Genomic DNA, 19,473 nt, shown 5'->3' with positions numbered 1-19,473 from the left:
AAGGTAGTTGACGAATCAATAGACAACCATCTTTATGTATTACAAGGATATATATTCATATTTATAAATCATCTCTTGGAAATCACAAAATTACAAAACTTTTGTCCTAACAACTTTTACAAATCTACTATAAACAACGCTGAAAATTACGATTATAAAGAACTAAAAGTTTTAAAAAAAAGAAAACCTAATTTGCTTTGATTTCTCTAAGGATACATTCAATATGCTTATGGCCTCATTCAATATGCTTTGAACCCTATTTGCGTCTTTTTGTTTACTAAGAATGAGAGTTTAGCTAGTCAAGCTGGATTACTGTACTACTATAAACTGTATACCTGAATTACTCTATTTACACCTTTAGAAATGCGGCCCAACTTCTAGATTGTTTTTGGAGTCTGAAGCAATACAGTACATTTACAAACTAGATGGAAAACTCCAAATTGAAAATTTTAGCGAAAATGTCTAAGAATTCAAAAATTCACTATGCTTATACAAACGAAATCAAAGCAACAATTCATAATTACGATCTATTTATTGATAGCTATAGTCATTTCTAACGCTTTTGCGAGATCGTTTGCTAAAGGTCTTTTCAGTGGATTCTGGTGCCAACACAGTTCCATAATTTGCTTGTACCTTGCTCCGCATTGGACATCCTCTGGAATACTTGGACGTAGATTGTACGCTACTACACCAAAGATCACAACATGATGATTTTTTGATCCGTATGGCTTTTCTCTGACCAGCATTTGCCATAAACATATTCCGGTTGAGTAAATGTCACATTGAGGGGTTGAAAATTCCCCACGAAACAGTTCCGGAGCTCTGTATGCGTATGTCCCGGTTAAGTTTGACTTTGTCGGGCTCATCGGTATCTCGTTACCCGAGGTTTCCATCGACTGACAGCAACCGAAGTCTCCGATTTTACATACATCGTTGTTTGTTATTAAAATGTTCGTTGGTTTAATATCCAAATGGGCGATACCTTTGCTGTGAGCATAACTGAGTCCCCTTGATATATCTAAAGCAAATCTAAGTCTTCTCTTTTCAGGTAAATCTTCTTTTTCTACATCGCTAATAACAGTTTGAAGTGTTCTTTTGCTGATAAACTCCATAAGAATACACGCAGATTCGTCCATGGTGAATACAGACAGTGTCCTAACAATATTTGGATGTCTCAAGTGCAAAGTGGAAGCTTCGGCTTCAAAGCTTTCACGAGCTGCTTTCGTGTTGATTCGGTGCAGTTTCTTGAGCGCAAAATTCCGCGAGCCATATTTGACAGCATAGACAGCCCCAAATCCTCCAGCGCCAAGCTTTTCGCCGATTTCAAGTTCACTAACATTTATTCCCTCAAAGAGACATTTGTCTCTTCTAACGGGAGCTTGCTGTTCATTTTCACAGCTTTCCGAGTTTTTGCAATGCGATTTCTTGTTTGCGCGAATATTGCAATTTCCATTTCCGTAGCATTTTTCGTAGAAGTCGAAATCCTTGAGAAACACGAGTTTCAGGAAGCCGAGAATGTCTTGGTACGTTATGGTTCGAAGAACAGAGCAGAGCATTGTTGTTGCGTCCACTACCAATTTGTGTCAGCGGTGAATCGTGAGAGTAACTTTGGACAGCGGTCTTTGATCTGTCTTGCTAACCTCCTGCAAATCTGCTCCCCCAGCAACGGTCTGCAAATAATTGAACAATACAAGTTAGGGCTTTAATTCACCACAAAACAAAAGAATCTGGCCTTGACGATTGTTAGCCGAATATTGACCCTTTTGTTTTATCTAGCTGGAGACAATCCAGAAGTAACTCAAGCAAATAATCCCAGACAGCTAAGCGTCCTAGTTACTATTGTTCTGGTATCCAAGATACAGCGTGCAAAGCGTGTTACATGGTGTGCTGCTCTGGGATTATCGGCCCCATTGTAGAGAACAAAAGAAAAATTCGAATAACAATAGCCAATCGAACAATTGCTCTTTTGTTTATGCATCGGGATACACACGAGCACATGGTTGGTTTCACGGCTCGATGCCCATCTCTTCTCAATTTCTCGAATTCCACATTGTTGCCACGGCGTGGAAGTTCTGCCTTCATGCAGGTCCTTCGCTGGGGCATGACAACAACAGGTTCTTTGAGCACGGTTTCCACGAAAAACAGGTCGACAGATGTAAAGCTATCAATACCTGTCCCCAGGGCCCAATCAGACCTGTCAAGAGCACATGGAAAACTGAGATTCCAAATCCCACTAAAAGTTGGTCCAAAAGAAGAGAAAAATTGTTGCGTTTTTATGCGTTTTAGTATTTCATAAAGATATCAGTTTAACGTGTTCTATTCTGCGGATATCGTGGAATAGGCGGAGGAGAGCCAAATGGTTTTGTCCTCGGAAGATGTTATATTTGCCAAGGAGCTTTTACATTTGTGACATTAGGGACGCATTGGACAGGAAGAGTCTGCCTTAGAACAGATTTTCATTAAACATAATATTTTTTAACTCTTCGTAGGACATTCAAACAAGGAAGACTTAACACACTCAAGTACAACGATAAGGTGTTGAAGCCAGTGCCATCGGAATGAAATTCATATTGGAGAGGGGGGGCTGCCCAATGTTTTACTTCTCATTCAGTACACTGTTATAAAGGAACTAGTTCCTTATTTTATCTTAATAATACACAATGGACAAAACTAGAACCCTGAAACAGAATGACACAAACTTCCTTGTCGTATTTTTCCATCCACGTATTACGTAATGCCATGCTGATAAGACAGTTGTGGGTGGCTGTTTGACAGTGTAACAGAATAGAAATATCTGTGTATTACATTTGCTGCATCGTGGGTTGGTATTTTTCTATCATTGATTAGTTCTTTATCGTGATATCGGCGTTTTTGCTTTCCTTCCCTCGTTTATAAATGCCCATTTTCTCTGATTTTTACGTCAAATTTTTCTTGTCTCTTTTATTCCCGCATACTTGAAGTTGAAGAACCTCGTGAACTCTAATTTCAGCGCCGCTCCTTATTGTGTCATTGCTTACTCCAAAACTAGTTTGGCATGCACTCATTGTAAATGGACCCGTGGAAACAGAGGAGTAGAAATCAGAAAAATTGTTCATTGTGGAATTATTCTTTTGGGGGATGAACTTTTTCACCATTTAAAATTATCCAAGAAATTTACAGAAAAATTGAAAAATTACCTAAGTACGATGACATAATTTTCATAATTTTCATTGCTATTGCTTAAGAGCACAAGGCCTTGGGGTGCCTTGCTATAGTCTTTTCGAATGGATAAATCCGCGCAGACATTGGGCTAGCAGGGGCTATAGCCCCTCCACTTTTTTGCGATAATACGTTAGAAAACTTTTTGGAAAGTTTACTCTAACGCGGTCTAATGCAACATTGAATAGTATTCTCCTAAGAAGTAGCAGTTTTTCTTGACTGGGAACCCTTTCTAATCATTTTCTAGGTGTTTTTCTTGAGGTTTTAATATCCCCGAGCTAATTTCATCTATTTTTTATAGCTATTGATAACTTCTCTGAACCAGATTGTTTATAAAACTCCAGTAGAAATAAGCCAGTACTTTCTAAAAGGGGCGTTTTCCAGCGTTCTAGAGGGGGGGGGGCGTCAAAAATTTTCGGTCACGCTTTTTTCAGCCCTCCCACATTTAGAATGGTTCGCGGTCCCTGGTTCCACAAGATTTGTATTCGCCTAGATGCTGCGCAACGCTCCCCCACAGAGCTGGAGCAGAATAATTCTGTGGCGCTTTCTTCCGAACATCTGCCTTTGGAAAGTCTTCTTATCTTTTAGAGAGTAGTTACATCCTGTTTCGAAAGAGACAAAATGTAAGATTCAATCTTATTGAGCTGTGTGTTTTAGATTGTTTGCTTGTTGTGGCTTTGCATAAAGAACATCTGCTCCCTTTCGAAAACTAGCGTGTTTTCTCACATAAATCAAACGGGGTCTTTTCAACGCAATGGCAAGACTCCAATATCGGATTGTAGTTGATTCATCAGATGTAGATCTGATATATAGTCTTATTCGGAGCTTCGAGATTCGATTAGCCATTGACGCGGTTCGGGTTTCTGATCAACAGTCCAGCTGCAGGTGTCCCTTTGTGCAAATCACTGCTTTAAATTTGCTTTCGTGAGAAAAAGAGATCGCCCTTGAGAAATATGAAATCTTCAGTCAAGTCAATATAATAAACCTACATAAATGGAAATTAAAGAGAGTTGGGGTTGGATAACTATTACGTTTTAAAAAGCGTTCCTTTTTCACATTGTATGTATTGTATGTAGGTAGACCAAAGCTATATAGATCTTTTGTTATCAAGAAAAGATAAATTTTCACTTGCAGCAGTTTGCTGTGTCAGTAAGCTGATTCTCGAAAATATCCCTAGCGAATACTGTGATTTCCAGAGCACTTATCCAAAATGAGCTCTAGCTCGAGTTCGGGTGTGCATTTTTTTACCTTTATTCTCCGATGAATTTAGTCATCAAATTCAAGACACTCGATACAAGGTACCTTACAAGCGTGCCCTGGTGTCACATTCCGCGTGTTGTGGCTTCTATCGGACACCTCGCCTGCCCGTCAGCCCATGACACAGAAGTTCCTTTTGCGGAATACCATTTGTCATTCTTCAAATAGTTTTGTCGTGATAAACCACGCTTTGTAACTTATCCGCGAAACGTGCCTGCTGCCGGCAACGTAGGTAGGATGAATCATAAAATTGTTATCTTTGACACTGAATAGAATTACTTGCTTCAGAAGGTGGAAATTCTGTATAACGTCCAGTCCAGAGGTACTCTGGGACAGGATAAACTGGTATCTAGATATAACATACACATATAAATATAAATAAGAAACCACAAATATATTGCGTTATATTTTATACAGCCTGCTTGTCGTCATAGAAAATGTTTCAAGGAAATATGCAAAGTTGTGATTTGTCAATCAGTGATTAAATTTCTCAACCAGGAATGACGCTTCTCAACTTTTATATTGTTTATCCGGGTAATTCATTCTTGCTAATAGCGTACGAGATTTTCCCTAAAACAAAAGGATTTCCAGGGATTTTCAGATAAACCAACAGGATTTTCCCAAAAAGTGTACGAGATTTTCTTGGAGTGATTTGCCCCTCGGTTTATCAAGATAATTCATTGAAGTAGCAGCAATTTTCACAAAGTTTTCTTTGGGACTTACCAAAAGAATTCTAATAGCTTCTTGGATTATAAATTTCTCTTATTAATGGCTCTTTAACAAGATATGTTTCTATCTAGTTTATGTAATTATCATGATTAAGAATGAAAATAGAAAAATACCTAAGAGATAAGAATAAAAAAAGAAATAACTTAACTTCTTGTAGTCAGCACCTACCAGATTTTGTTAGAAACTTGCGAAATATTCTTAATTTGTGTCTTGTAGCGGCTGGTGAAGATCTCAACTGATGTGTAGGTGTTTTTTCAATTCATTTTGTAGCAGACTTTAAGGACGTCACAAAGGCCTGCACTGAATTAACTCTCGAAACCTAAGCAAAATTTTTTGGATCGTTACATGACAAAAAGTACCTAGGAACGGTACAGAAACAATTGCTTATCTTGCAAGTCTGAACGAAAAGAGTGGGAAGAGCAATCACATATGTGGGCATAATCGTGCTTTCTTTCAATTGTTTATCGCTGAGAAGGGAAGCGAAAGACAAAATTTTCTTGCATACTTTACTCAAAGCTCCCATTGTTTACTTTGCTGGCTCTCTGGCAGTCTGGAAGATCCAGAGCTTCTATTTTAACATAAAAACGTTTGCCACTTCCAAAGATCATTTTCTTCTGACAGAATTTATTTCTATAATCTAAATCTTTATTATAGAAAACCAGCAAAATGTAGCTAGTGATCTAGAAAGGGGTAGATTTAGGGGGTTGTTGCTTTATCTTATGCGACAAAAATCTCGTTAGCCGTTCTTGCTTAAAAAATGAACCATTTACAGGGTAGTATATCCCTATAGAGGGTAGTAGGGTAGTTTTTGTGCACATTTTTTTCAGCTAAGGTACCGACTCCCGGTCCTTCCGATTTTTCTGTGCCCTATTTCTAAATCTCCAATAAGCTTCAGAATTCTTTAAAAAGATGCTTTTTTCTTCCCAACATGCAGTAATGGCAATGGACACGTTTCGCAGGTTAGTGTCAAAGCGTGTGCATTTTCAGCCTTGGCATCGGAAAGTGCGAAAAACTACAGTGAAAAGCCACTGCAGACTTTGCTTCTTTAAATTTTTCAAAGGCTGTCGGTATCAAAGCAAAGGATATTTAATAAAACCGTGCATGGTGTAGTCACCATAACAACTGTTGCGGAAAAAGCTAGATAACGGTAGCATAGATCTCTGTATGCAGCGGAATTATATTGTAATGCAGCATGTGCTCTTTGTGTGTAGCCTTTGTCCCAGACCCCTAACTTGAAAATATCAGACTTCTACATTCAAGCTTGGAGTCTGGGACACAGGCTATTTGTGTTCAGCATACGTAGGCAACGGCAGCGTCAAGTGGCTAGATTGTAACATAGACATTGTAAAGACAAGATTTGTTTCAAACAAAGAATTGCATAGCAGAATTTCCTTTTCGGGAAATATGATAAGAACCATTTTTGCATGTTAAACAAGCTGAATAGGACTGAAATATTTATTCTTTTGAAAATATTCTGGCTCAGGAATATGTAGGCCCGGTAGAAATAACAGGATAAAATTGATAGCCTTTTTTCCAGACCCCTATCTTGAAAGAAGAGGGTCCCATAAAAAGTTATGTAAAGCTTTTATACGCTGCTTGTAAATGTAATCCACAGACCGCATAACCTAGACCATGATTCTTCTAGGGTAAGAATTGTTTGTTTTCGTTTGTAATTAAGCTACGCATAATAGAAAACATTGATTTGTTAATGAGATTTGATTGATCCAAACAACTCGGATAAAATGTCTTCCATTTTTATATAAGTCGTTACTTGAAAGAAATTACTTTTAGTGATTGGATACCGTCTGAAATGCAATTGGCAGGAGTTGGTAGCTAATAGTTGTCATGTAGAGCATACAGATCACTTTGCACAGGTTCGTGCTTTAAGAATTGTCTTAAAGTATGACCAGAGATGTGAATTCAAGCCAGAAGCTTCACAGTGGTCGGTAGAACTGTTTAAGAGGTCGAGGTACATGGAAACTGCACATCGGCTGAGAACCTACCAATACCTACATATGTTCATTGCTGGGGGGGGGGGGGTGAGACATCAAGAATACCATAAAGGGTTAAATGGTCTAAAAACCCAACACAACCCTGCTGCCAGCATGTTATTCTTATTATCAACACCATTATTGATGAGATTATTCTATTTCAAGGTAGACGAGACAGGGCTAGGAGCAATGAATCCCACTATTGAGTTGATGCAAATTTTGGCTTGTTGTTCATTTCAGACGTGTATTTATAGTTATTTTTGGCTTTTTGTAGCCCCCAAGATTGAAAGACGTCGTCTGTCATTATTGATATGACAGATTAATCCTTCATAAGCAGAAATTTTCGACCTAATCAATTATGCCAGTGTGGGGCCTTGATGCTCTAGGCTTTTAGCAAGGCGTATTTTGGCAAGTGGTATTTTGGCAAGGGATATTTTTGCAATGGGTATTTTGGCAAGGGGTATTTTAAGTGCAAGTATGGTTTAGTGGTTAGGGTCACGGACTTTAGATCCAAGGGTCCGTGGTTTGAGTCCCTGACATGACCCAACATTGAGCCAGAGTGAGGAGAGTCGCCAGCTCTCTGTAATTCCAGGCATAGGAATTATGAGGTATGGTCACATCGAGAGAAAGCACCAGGACACTTCTCGATAAGCACAAGCTTCTCAGTGTCCTAGAACTATCTACAAAAACTAGGACAAATCAACTGCAAATGATGAATCTGAGCCATAAAACCTGAAGAGCTCTAGGACCGAACGATGACATAGTATACTACAGGCCTAATAGGGATCTGCAGACAATCATGGACCAGAAGACGCAAGGAACAACTATTTGTTTATCTGTAAAGACAGAACCATTTGCATTCTTCAGTTTTCTTCGTGCTTACTTTTTAAGCTGTGTTTTGATAAAGCAGTTTGAAGAAGGAGCAACCTAATCTAAAACTTGTTCGCTTGTATCACGAAGTTTGAAATGAGCAATAAACATCATTTGTAGCTATTGACATGATCGCCTGCTGTAGCTAAATGACTTTTTCTTTAAACTACCTAAATTTCATTGCAAAAAAAGATTAGAACAATTAGGCAAGTCGTCTTCAGACCAAATGAAGGAAGAACATTAATTAATTGTACACTCAATTATCTATCGTAACCCAATTAAATAATATACATTTTGTTGTGATGGTTTGTTAACAAAAAACAAAATGAAATCTTACCGTTGTAGGGTGCTCAGAGCATGGCAGAGGGATGTCTTTTGTAGCGTGTTTCAACTCCTTCAAACAGCAGCTCTTGTTGCAAATGCACCTCCTATTCACCTCTAATGGCGACAGGTAAATTATTGGTTGACTTTCAAACAACTACTTTCAAGTGTGCTGAAAAGAACAATAAGGTCCCTTGAACAATAGGCAACGCGGAATGTATGAAAGGATCACTAGTCACGCCGTTGACCTTTGCAGCCAGTAGACACCTGCACACCTGGTTTGTGCACCTTCTTCGCAGGGAAAAATAGCTTTTACAAACAATTTAAGAACCTTATGCCAGAATCATAGAAAACAACTGCTTCTGAATCACGTTGTATGTGCTTTGGAATGAATGTCAGTTTTTCTGAGTATTTCTCAAAAAGACGCAACCACAAATGAGTATGCCACTGGTATCTTCAATTTTTAATTCTTGAAGGTCGAATCCAAGTCAGATTTTCTTGTGAAGTTCTACGGTGATTACCTTACAATCACCGTCGATCTAAGCACTGATTTCAAACCACTTCTGCCTTTTAATGAAGAACTGACACAGGCCAGGTGCAAAAGTTTGATCATAAATGAAGGAAAATGAGTTTGCGATAGGCGTCTTTTTTAGCTAGGTACCAATTACGTATCAAGTATCGGCAATAAATTAGCCTTGATGCCGAGAATATCACAAGACTGACAGTTCCATGAATAAACTCATTTAAATTTGTTGCAAGTTTTTATTTCAACATTGCATAAGGAAGCTATAAAAAGATACAGTTTTACAACATATGATATTGACATACAACGTAATTTATCTTGTTTTTGTTATGCAAGAGTTGTGCAACAAAGAAATGCACATTTTTGTTAACAAAATATCTAAACAATACATATATTTGTATGCGCAACAAATAGCAATATTTAACCGCATAAATTTACATTTTGAATCTCATCATGACAAACAAAAGGTGTATACAAATGCATATGTGTAAAGTCGATATCTATAGCAAAAATTGAAACATTGCAAAACTAACGATGTGATAGGAGTTGCAAGAGTAATGTATTTAGATGTTGTGTTATACAACTTAACAAGGTTAAACAAGAAAATATTGTCGGTTCTCTTCACCGCTACCCTGGGTACCAGAATCACTATATATAAAATAAATTCACTGCATGCATCAACCAGAAAGTAAAAAAAACAGGAAACCTGAGTTAAGAGCCCTCAATTCAAGGGTGATGCCACTTTTTTTATAAACACCCCTTCCTTATCAAATCCTATCACATCTATGTGCCCATCCTCTAGTCAGGTAGCATCGAAATTGAAGTTCTTCTGACGTGGCTCTACTTAAACTTCCCAAATAGTAAACACACGGTGGCATTTTTAAGAACTTATTCTAACACGGAGTCAAACGCGTCTACAGATGTTGTTTTATTTTTAAATGAAGTAAAGTAAGTATGGTATGCTATTAGAATGGCATTTGGTTTTAAAATGCAGCTGTGATTAAAACTAATATTTTCGCAAAAGATTGCATTAGAAGATGTCAAATATCTTTAAAAGGATTTTATTCATTTGGATAAGCTTCCGCGCAGGGGTCACAGGGGTATAGAAATTATTCTTACTTAGATTGCCAAGCAGATGGGAAACCTTTTAGGAATGCTGGAAGGGTTGACTTATAGCGTACTTTAAAATGTAGATGAACGCTGAAGATGACGTAATACTTTCCCTGGCCCTGGCTTAGGTGCCTACACAGGAGTTATTGCAACAAGGAAAACAATTTTTGGCCACCAGGATGCCTTTGGCAAGCTAGGAAGAAAACCGTGCATATTCCTTGGAATTCGATGAACAGGTCAAAATCCTTGCCCGAAATTTCTCCAAAGGGAAAGGTACCAGCTAAAGGACCAGCTGTAATTTAGATAGCTTGATTAAAAGAAAAATTTGCTAGGTGTAAGTATAGATAACTGTCGCCTGCATGTTTTGATATTGAGTTGAGATAAAGTGGAACGGGTGTTTAATGTCTAATTGATCACGAACTGTGCACTATTTTGACCCTGAAACATAAAACCCGTCTACTTAAAAAAGATCTTGGAATGATCTTGTATAGCACTGTTATTGTCTTTTTATTTCCGTATGACATTACATCATTTGGCTGTATTCAACACTTATAATCAGGGTCACAACCAAAGAGATCTACAACCCAGGTTGTCCAGCAGTTTACTGTGCATTTTATGTGTTCTTGACAAGATTCGCATAAATTCAGGATAACTAAGCTATTGAATGCAACACTTAGAACAAATTTTATCACGACATTGAAACATTAAGTCTTGCTTACTTTCTAAAATAGCGCACTCTACCAATGCTTTGTTTTAGCTCCAAGGTACACTCGCCATTACAGCGTAACTTTAATATTCTATCTATTGAAAAATGGCTCTTTTTATAGTGTGACAATATACTTCTCACAGCAGAGTTTCATCACCCCAATATCCTTGCAATAAGCATGTCCTTGCTATTTTACCTTAGGATTTGAAACATCTGGTGAAGGCCGGTTTTGCCAGGTAAAGGAAAAGCAAATAGAGCACAGCAAAAAGAGGGGCATTCAAGGAGAGCTTGACGAAAACAATTCTGAGATCCTTGCAGCCAGTGTATATAGTTCTTAAATGTCTTAGAGACTGGGGTCACAGTTTTCTAGAGCCTAGCGGTCCCTGTAACAGAGCATGGTTTTGTCCATTTAAGACAAGGTCTACACTTCACCATGAAAAAGGATGGTTACGCTTCATAGCCAGGTGCCTGTCTGTGTTTACGTGGACGAAGCGCGCGCTAGAATCAAATACAGCGCCAGAGAAGGAGTGTTTTGATTGATCTTGTGTTTTACAATCCAGGCTATTGAATACAGCAAGTAATTAATTTCCAGAATTACATCCCTAGGTGTAATCAAATTGGCAGGATTATTGAATGGTCTTACGACATGATAAAAATGGTCCGTAATTACAAACGTTATTAGGCAGATTTATTACTTTTGACAGACTTCTAATTGCTTTTATTAGACATGATAATCATAGAAGTGCGAACATCAGCACGCGACAGGAACGCGACTCGTGCTGTACACCTTCTCGCAATGCAGCATCATGAGCACCAGGGGAATGACGTCAATGCCCAGTCTCCCTGGGCACGTTCCATTGATCAAACCATCGCTTTGGCCATTTTAAGTCAGACACTGCACGGAAAGGCCCGTTTCCCCAACAAAGAGGGCAATTATTCTCGTGGACAGTATCAATATATCTTTCCATACATTCTTACACGACCTAAATACATGAATAAAAGAACAGATGTGATAAAACTGATTATCATAAGATAAAGTCTAAGATACTATGACTAGTGGTCTATCATGTGCTCAACAATAAGATTTTGAAATTTTATGTTTTTGGGTCTGATCAACACTTTTTGGCTGGTATCTGTGGGTCTGTAAATTTTTTCTCGATTATTTTGGGTGGATTTTGATAATTGCGGATGGACCTCCCCGTATATAAAAAGTTTGAGTAATTCCCCATGACGGCACTGGCATTGTTTCTCTTTGTGCGGCTTAAGAATTAGATTTTTAAAGATGAAGTGATTAAATAACAACAGCAATGATTTGCTCCCAGACCCTTTTCCAAGGGGGTGTGATATAAAAGTAATGTAACAAAATTAATTACAGTAGGCGTAACAACGTTCAATTCAGGCCAATGCAAGCCTAATTTAAAGGCAATTCAAAAATATATAGCTGCAATTGTTACTTTTACCACAGCAAAACTAATGGCCTGCAAAAGATTAGCATTTTTTATATGAGTTGAAAGTATTAAAAAATTTAGCGGGGTAATATATTTTTGGGGGTAGGTGCCTAGTACAATGATCTCCAGTTTGTCAATCAATTGAAAAAAAGGCTGACACGGAACAGAGACTATGGGATGCTTTCCAGCCAGGGTCATCTCAGTCTTCTCTCCAAATACAATACGAAAAATCACTCACGCTTCTGCAGAATTCAATAAAGATGTTTACTTGCACTCTTGGAAGATGGACATGGAGGAAAGGCTCCTCCTCCTCTCTGTTCACCCCCGAATCAAACTCACTTCCCTCTAACCCCCCCCCCCCTTCCTGCCAGGTAGCCCTGTAATACTCATACTAAAGATTATTGAAAGCGATCTCATATTTGAAAGCGAGCGACCTGAAGTGATCTTATAGAAAACTTTCATTGAACATCTTTCGAGGCGGAGATTTGTTTCAAGACTTTCTGCAACGAGATTACTTTTTTTTGAATAACTTATATTCTATTTTGATAGGCGAAAAATCAAAAGAATCCTTGCTAACGCTTCAATCAATGCCCTGCCTCAACATATTGGCTCGAAATAGCTAATTGAATCGCAGTTAATAATAGAAAGCAGCTGATTAATCGAGCAAATCCTGTTTCATTTAATCGCAATTTTCGACCGAGAACACCTGCTTCAGTCGGAGATGGGCCTAAATAATTCGGCTTATTGTTCGTTTGGCGCACCAATGTATTGAGAATTTTTAAATACAAACGCCTAAAAGAACCGATAAGCCACCTTCTATTGTTATCAATACTTGTCACGAAAAACTTAACTGTTATAAACCGTTTCTTTATCTTGCAAATTGATAATTCTATTTTCTAAGCTTTCAGTGAGATTACAAAAATTAGTTGCAGCTTGGGCAGGCATAAAACATCACAGTAATTAGCTGTTCCAGCTTGAAACTTCAGGGACGACAGATAAAAGTGGCTTTGGGGTACCATTTCCTGATAATAACAGAATACTATTTTCCTTTTTATTAGATAATCATTTTTTTTCTCGCCCACACCATTTCTGAAAGGTTCTTTATCGGCCTTGAAATGGCATAGAAGCATGTAACTTGATCTGGGAAGGCAACAGCCCAATGTCATACGATATTAAAAGGCAACAAAGAAACAAACAATGAGAAACACCAACCAGCAACTGAAGATTATCTTTTTCAGGTGATATTTTTCAGCTATGTGAAATCCAAAATTTTTTGTTTTGTAACATTTGCTAGATAGCATGTCATGTTTACATAAAGCTTTGGCAAACATAAATTTCAAAGTGTTTTTTTTTCAAAAAAAATTATTAACACTAACAACAATAATGTTTTGTCAAATCTCAATTTTGGAGCAGTTACTATAACATTAGCCTCGGTTCCAGAGCGTCAAGTGGGGATCTCCTCCGCACTCTCCCACAACGCCACTTTTCCTAACCCCGACTTGACGCTCTGGAACCAGGGTACTATATCATAAACATAGAATTGCCAGGAAAGACATTTAGTGAATTTTAGTACCACAGGATAATTTTTTATGAATTTGCATTGTCTAGAATGCCTTTCAGAAGTCTTGAAACACTTGCTATGGATGTACCTTTTCTATGGATGTACCTTTTCATTTGGAAAGAAAATGAAAACTTGAAAGTTCCTTGCATATTTGGCAGCCATTGTCTAGATGGATCATGATTCCGTCTACAGAAGTTTTTCTAAAATTAGGCCCTTTCCATACAAAAAACTTTCAAATCGCATTCATTCATCCATTATCAGTTACGGCCTCAAAAATGAATCATGCAGCATAAATTTGCATAATTTTTGTGCTAAAAATGTAACCCACTGAAATTTTTTTAAAAGGAAATTTGCTTTTCCCCCCAGGATTGAACATCAAAGAAAGCACCAGTGTTTAACTCCTTGCCAACGGAATAACTGTGGCTGCTCAAGCCCTTGTGGATTTTTACGCTTGGGCCCACCACTATATTTGCCGTTAAACAGTTGTAAGCCATAAATTCCGTTAGTGTATACTGTATTAGAAATATTAACTTATAGACCATTAGCTTAACTAATTTATTGTCAATGTATTAAGGACGGTCGATTAAGAGAAGTCTCGCCCGAAATTGCATGGGGACAGTGCCGTCGGAACGAAATTCATATTGGGGAGGCTGTTCATTGTATTGCACTCCATTCAGCACACTGTTATTAAGGAAATAAACTACAGTTTGACAATTATTGGGCGGGCTACAGCCACCCCAGCCCCAGCCCCCCAGCCCTCCCAGCCCCATCCCTCCAGCCCCACCCTGCTTCTGACGGCCCTGTTGGGAGGCTTAGTGACAACTTACCCTCGAGTCTAGGCGTGCAGTGTTATGACAGCAAGGGTTACTTTTCGGCATTATCAAGGAGGGCCGAGTACCCAGATCCCCCTAGCCTGCGTCACAGACCATCGCCACCAAGGAGAAGAGTCCCCTAGCTCTCCTCCTTGGTGGTGATGGTCTGTGACGCAGGCTAGAGCCCCCCTAGCTCTACACCCTTGAGACTTGCTTGATGAGGCCAATCATAATAGTTGCATAACATATGATCCTCGGAGATTGTGTCTCAGAGGACTGGATCTAGTGTATTCAGTTACCGGCCAGCTGTCTAGTCTTACGAACAAAGACTTCGAGGAGGTCAAACTGTTTAATGCAATGAACTAAAAATTCCTTGTTGCTATTTGCAAGAATGCTCTTATGTTGTCTTGTAAAGTTTATACAGCAGGCTGTTCGTCAGTCAGTAGCACGAGGGCAATTATCCTCCTCTCTGTCTTTATGAAGAAACAAATCTGCGTCTTTAATTTAGTGTCAACAAATATCCCAGCCAGGTTATTTTTAGCAATAGTACTTGGGCACGAAATATTTTCGGAATCAAAACCAACTATTTTAATTTGAATAGAGAGAAGCAACTCAAAGAAGAGACGCGGCACATTCTACTGAGAGTTTGTCCATTGTAATTTTGTTTCTGCTCGGCGGAGGGGGATCGTCAAGTTTGTCTGAAGATATGTAATCAGCCCCTTCTAAACATCAATTCAAAAAATTTCGTTATTGGCCATAGTAAAATTGACACACTTTAATTCTGAAGAAACTCATTGCCTTTGGAATTTCAAGTAGTTTCACAAGAAAAAAATGAAGCCACTGGAGTTTTGAAAAGTTTTCAGACTTTTCAGTGACACTTTTTCTATTCTAGTAGGGTAGCGTATAATTTCTAGCCTCGTCTTTTGACCCGCAATGCACTTAAATCATCGAACGACGTCACAATTTTGCCCTCTATGGTTATCCTCGCATATTGCGTGCAAGCTAATGATAAACATACCCAGGTCGCATGGATTGAGCAAATATCCACATAATGCAGAGTAGGAATGCATCGTCTAAAGTTCTCCAAATGATTTTTGAATATTTCATAACACTAGCAGTAAAGACGGTATCTCTGAAAAATTGCTTTACAAGCCAACCCCCCCCCCCCCATTTATCTCTGTGTCGACAACTTGTACGACATCCTTTTCTAGCAAAGTTAGAGCAGAACTGCATCGTCAAAGATTGTCTAAAGTCCTCCAAATATTTTTCGAATATTTCATAACACTAGCAGTAAGGATGGTATCTCTGAAAAAATTGTTTCACAAGCCAATCCCCCCCACCCCACCCCCCTTTATCTCTCTCTCTCTCGACAACTTATACGACATCCTTTTCTGGCAAAGTTAGAGCAGAACTGCTTGGTCAAAGATTGTCTAAAGTCCTCCAAATATTTTTCGAATATTTCATAACACTAGCAGTAAAGACGGTATCTCTGAAAAATTGCTTTACAAGCCAACACCCCCCCCCCCAATTTATCTCTCTCTCGACAACTTGTACGACATCCTTTTCTAACAAAGTTTGAGCAGAACTGCTTGGTCAAAGATTGTCTAAGTCCTCCAAATATTTTTCGAAGATTTCTTAAGTCTAGCAGTAAAGTTGGTATTTTTAAAAAAATTGTTTACAAGCCCAACCTTCCCCCTTCCCCATCTATTCAAGTTATTTACTCTACTCTGCACAGTATCATCTCCAGATTCTGCAAGAGTAGATCACTCTATATTTGGACCACTTTTATGAAGATGTTAACTTTCGGTGATCATCACAAAAAATAACAAAGAAAGTTACTGAAACAGACACAATCTTAAATCAATTGAATTTCAGGGAGATAGTATTTGATGTTACAGTGTGCAAGATATAATTGATAAGAAGGTAATGTTTGTATAGTAATGAATTTGAAATTATTTTGTCGATGAGTTTAATAGAAATCACCGCTTCCAGAATCATCTTTGACGCATCTCTTCAAGAAGAAGTTGCCCTTGCAGACCAAATCCTTTTTGCATCCACATGAGAGTTTGCTCTAAAAACGAAGGCAATTATCAGAATGGTAAAAGATTGTTGTTCAAGTTCAAGTGATTGCTGACTGCAAATTTGTGGCATGATGGTTCGCTTACATTAGGGCAAAGAAAATGTTCTGAAGAAGGCAATGCTTGGGGTCATCTGACAAAAAGCTTTGAACGGTTTATTTGCAGGTTGCATAGGGTAAGGAAAGTTGTTGCATCTCTGTGTTTCATTTCTCTAGTCTGCATCTTTTAGCTTTACTGGTTTTGGAACAATGGTACAACGTGAAATCTCTACAAGAATATTTTTGCCAAAATGTCCAAAATAGGAGAGCAACGCTTATGAATGTGGAAGCAGCAAGGAATAAAATACAAACATTGAAAAGCACCAAAAGTCAAATCCTTGAACATTTAGGTAATTGAATAAGAACAAGACCTGACATGCAATATGCAGAAGTTCTATTTGGTTAACATGCCTTTTATATCGAATATCATTTAGACATGAAAGTTCTCAACCTCCAATCTATACTTGATCGTTACAATAACTGGGAATGGAATTCAGTTAAAAAAATCAAGGCAAAAATTCAAGCCAAATTGATAGGCCCCTATTCGACCGGTCATTACTTTAACCGCATTCAAACTTCTAGCGCTCTTGCATTGTTTTACGAACAGGCTCAGCCAAAAGTAATTGTAATGATTTTAATGGGAAACATTACAACAGGTGTTTATATATTACCATTGGAACTATATATGAAAAAAACTGGCTTTGAGATTGACACGGTCAGATTTTTGGGGAAGAAAGCGTGGGAGGCATTATCACCGAAATTGAGACATTCAGTCTCCCTTTAGATATTCAAAAGACTTCAGATATTCAAATATTAAAGCCCATCTATAAATGCCGAGCTTGCATTTGCAGATTATGTAAGATGTTTCTTTTACATTTCTACAACATTATAAATACAATACCACGGTGTCAAAAGGCGATAACTACTTGCTGGTGATTACATAAAGAAAAATACATGCTGGTGAATAACGACTAAATAAAATAACCACAAAATGTTATACACAGTTCTGCATTTATAAAACAAAAAGCAGATGGAACTATATATTGGATTTGCCCATAGGCTGCAAAGTTTTTGTTTAACTGAACAAGAGCTATCTTTAAAAGCTAGGGAAAATAGAGAAATCATACCCTGATGGTGCACAATGCTCCCTCATCAAGTTGGTCAGCGCAGAATTTGTGCACTTTCATGTTAATGCAGCATCTGCCTTCACCACAGTCAGCGTTTGCCGCGCATTTCTGGAAACAGAGAAGAGAGCATTAAAGGGATCTGTTTAAAATGCCAGGTTTTGAAGCAATATGAAAAATAATACTTCCAATTGTGCCTTATATAAAATTTTGCTATGGTGCATAGAAGAAGACGATTTTCAGGCATCATATCATAAAATTTTATACAAAAATTTATTATATGGTACAATGTCATAGGCTCCGACGCAGGTTGGAAAGTGGAGGCGCCAAGAGAAAGTGTAACAATCATAACAAAGTTTTTTTGAAAAAGCTCTATTGTTTTGCACAACAGTGAGGGGGCCATGGCCCCCGCCCCCCCCCCATTCGTCGGAGGCCCTGAATGTTAGTTGTCATATAGTTCGAATTTATCACATAGTTCATTATATTTGTTATGCTACGTTGTATAACAATGTTATTCATTAACGTTTTCTAAATGCATCCAGTATCATGTTCAGCTTTGGCACGCAAAAGCTGATGGTTCTAGGTTGCATTTTCACGTTTCATACTTAATGAGATCATCATACACCTGTCATCATCGTTCGTCAGGCATCACGGTATAAATTAATGCAATAAGATATCAAATGCAACAAGATATCAAATTATATTATAATTTATAATTTACAATGATAATTTATTACAAAATTTTAATGTTTATAGTTGAATATTTCTAAAAACTATAACAATAAAATTCATGTGAAGATTAATCATCAATTTCATGATTCTATCCTTGTATAAGATTTTCTTTGCGGGTAATTTTACAAAATAAAATAATCTAGGTATAATTTGACCTTTTATTATTTCAGCTTGAGGAAAACTAACCACATGTTTTTTGGTAATTTTAATAATAAGGTTTTAGCTATCATAAATTTTCTCACATTCAATCAATTTATAAAGTTTTTCGGAGAAACAAACATTATTGCGGGACACTTTGCATTTTGCAGATAAAAATATTTAAGAAAAATTTAAATAATTAAATATCTAAAATCAGAAAATGCAATGAAAGGTGAAGCCTAGCAAAAGACTTTATGTACAGAAATTCAAATCAAGTAGCATTACCTCAAATAAATGCCTTTTTTCCATAGCCATAGCTACTGCCAAGATGGCAAATAAAAACACAATTGACTTCATTTTGTTAACTTCGCTGCAACTTCTCCCTTGTAAGGCTTAATGCAAGTAAGGAACTGTAAACGAAAACTCCTTTTATTTTCAACTGTATATTGTTGAGAAAACAATTTGCAAAGCTAAGCCAACAAAAAACATATCATTTGGCTGAAATCTAGCATTTTTGGGGTGCTTTAGAATAGTATCTTATAATATACTCCTTGCCACTATCAATTTCAAGATCACTTAGTCACAAAGAAAATAGGTTTATTGAGGGTTTGCAAACTTCTATTTGGAAAGATGGTGAAACTTTTTAACAGTTTTTTAGAAATGCTGTTTTCAAGAATATTCAGCTGCTTCTGCATGTGCAGATTTATTTGCTCATGGTTTGATATTTTCAAAGAGATTGTCAATGCAGCAGGTAAAACCACATTTGTTTCACATTGTTAAATGTATCTTATATTTTCAGAGGATACAAAATACCGTAGAACGAGTATCTGCAATACT

General features: G+C 37.7%; 2 protein-coding genes across 2 annotated transcripts; both read right to left on the bottom strand.

The window, feature by feature from the left end:
* Positions 1-31: 31 nt before the first annotated feature.
* Positions 32-8,543, bottom strand: LOC135689050 (serine/threonine-protein kinase mos). The gene is made up of 2 exons (XM_065206153.2): positions 8,383-8,543; positions 32-1,670 (listed from the first exon to the last, which is right to left on the bottom strand). Exon 2 carries the CDS (start codon positions 1,554-1,556, stop codon positions 528-530), a length of 1,029 nt encoding a protein of 342 aa, XP_065062225.2. The 5' UTR covers positions 1,557-1,670; positions 8,383-8,543; the 3' UTR covers positions 32-527.
* Positions 8,544-16,361: 7,818 nt separating this feature from the next.
* On the bottom strand, positions 16,362-19,082 carry LOC135688797 (U9-ctenitoxin-Pr1a). Its single transcript, XM_065205811.2, has 3 exons — positions 18,922-19,082; positions 17,770-17,877; positions 16,362-16,597 (listed from the first exon to the last, which is right to left on the bottom strand). Exons 1-3 carry the CDS (start codon positions 18,991-18,993, stop codon positions 16,496-16,498), a joined length of 282 nt encoding a protein of 93 aa, XP_065061883.1. The 5' UTR covers positions 18,994-19,082; the 3' UTR covers positions 16,362-16,495.
* Between the last annotated feature and the right edge of the window lie 391 nt (positions 19,083-19,473).

This window comes from Rhopilema esculentum, chromosome 9 (genome assembly GCF_057945365.1).
Source record: "Rhopilema esculentum isolate cy_ngs chromosome 9, ASM5794536v1, whole genome shotgun sequence".
NCBI lineage: Eukaryota > Metazoa > Cnidaria > Scyphozoa > Rhizostomeae > Rhizostomatidae > Rhopilema > Rhopilema esculentum.
The sequence above is the reverse complement of the archived record's forward strand: the minus strand, read 5'-3'. Positions and strand labels throughout refer to the sequence as shown.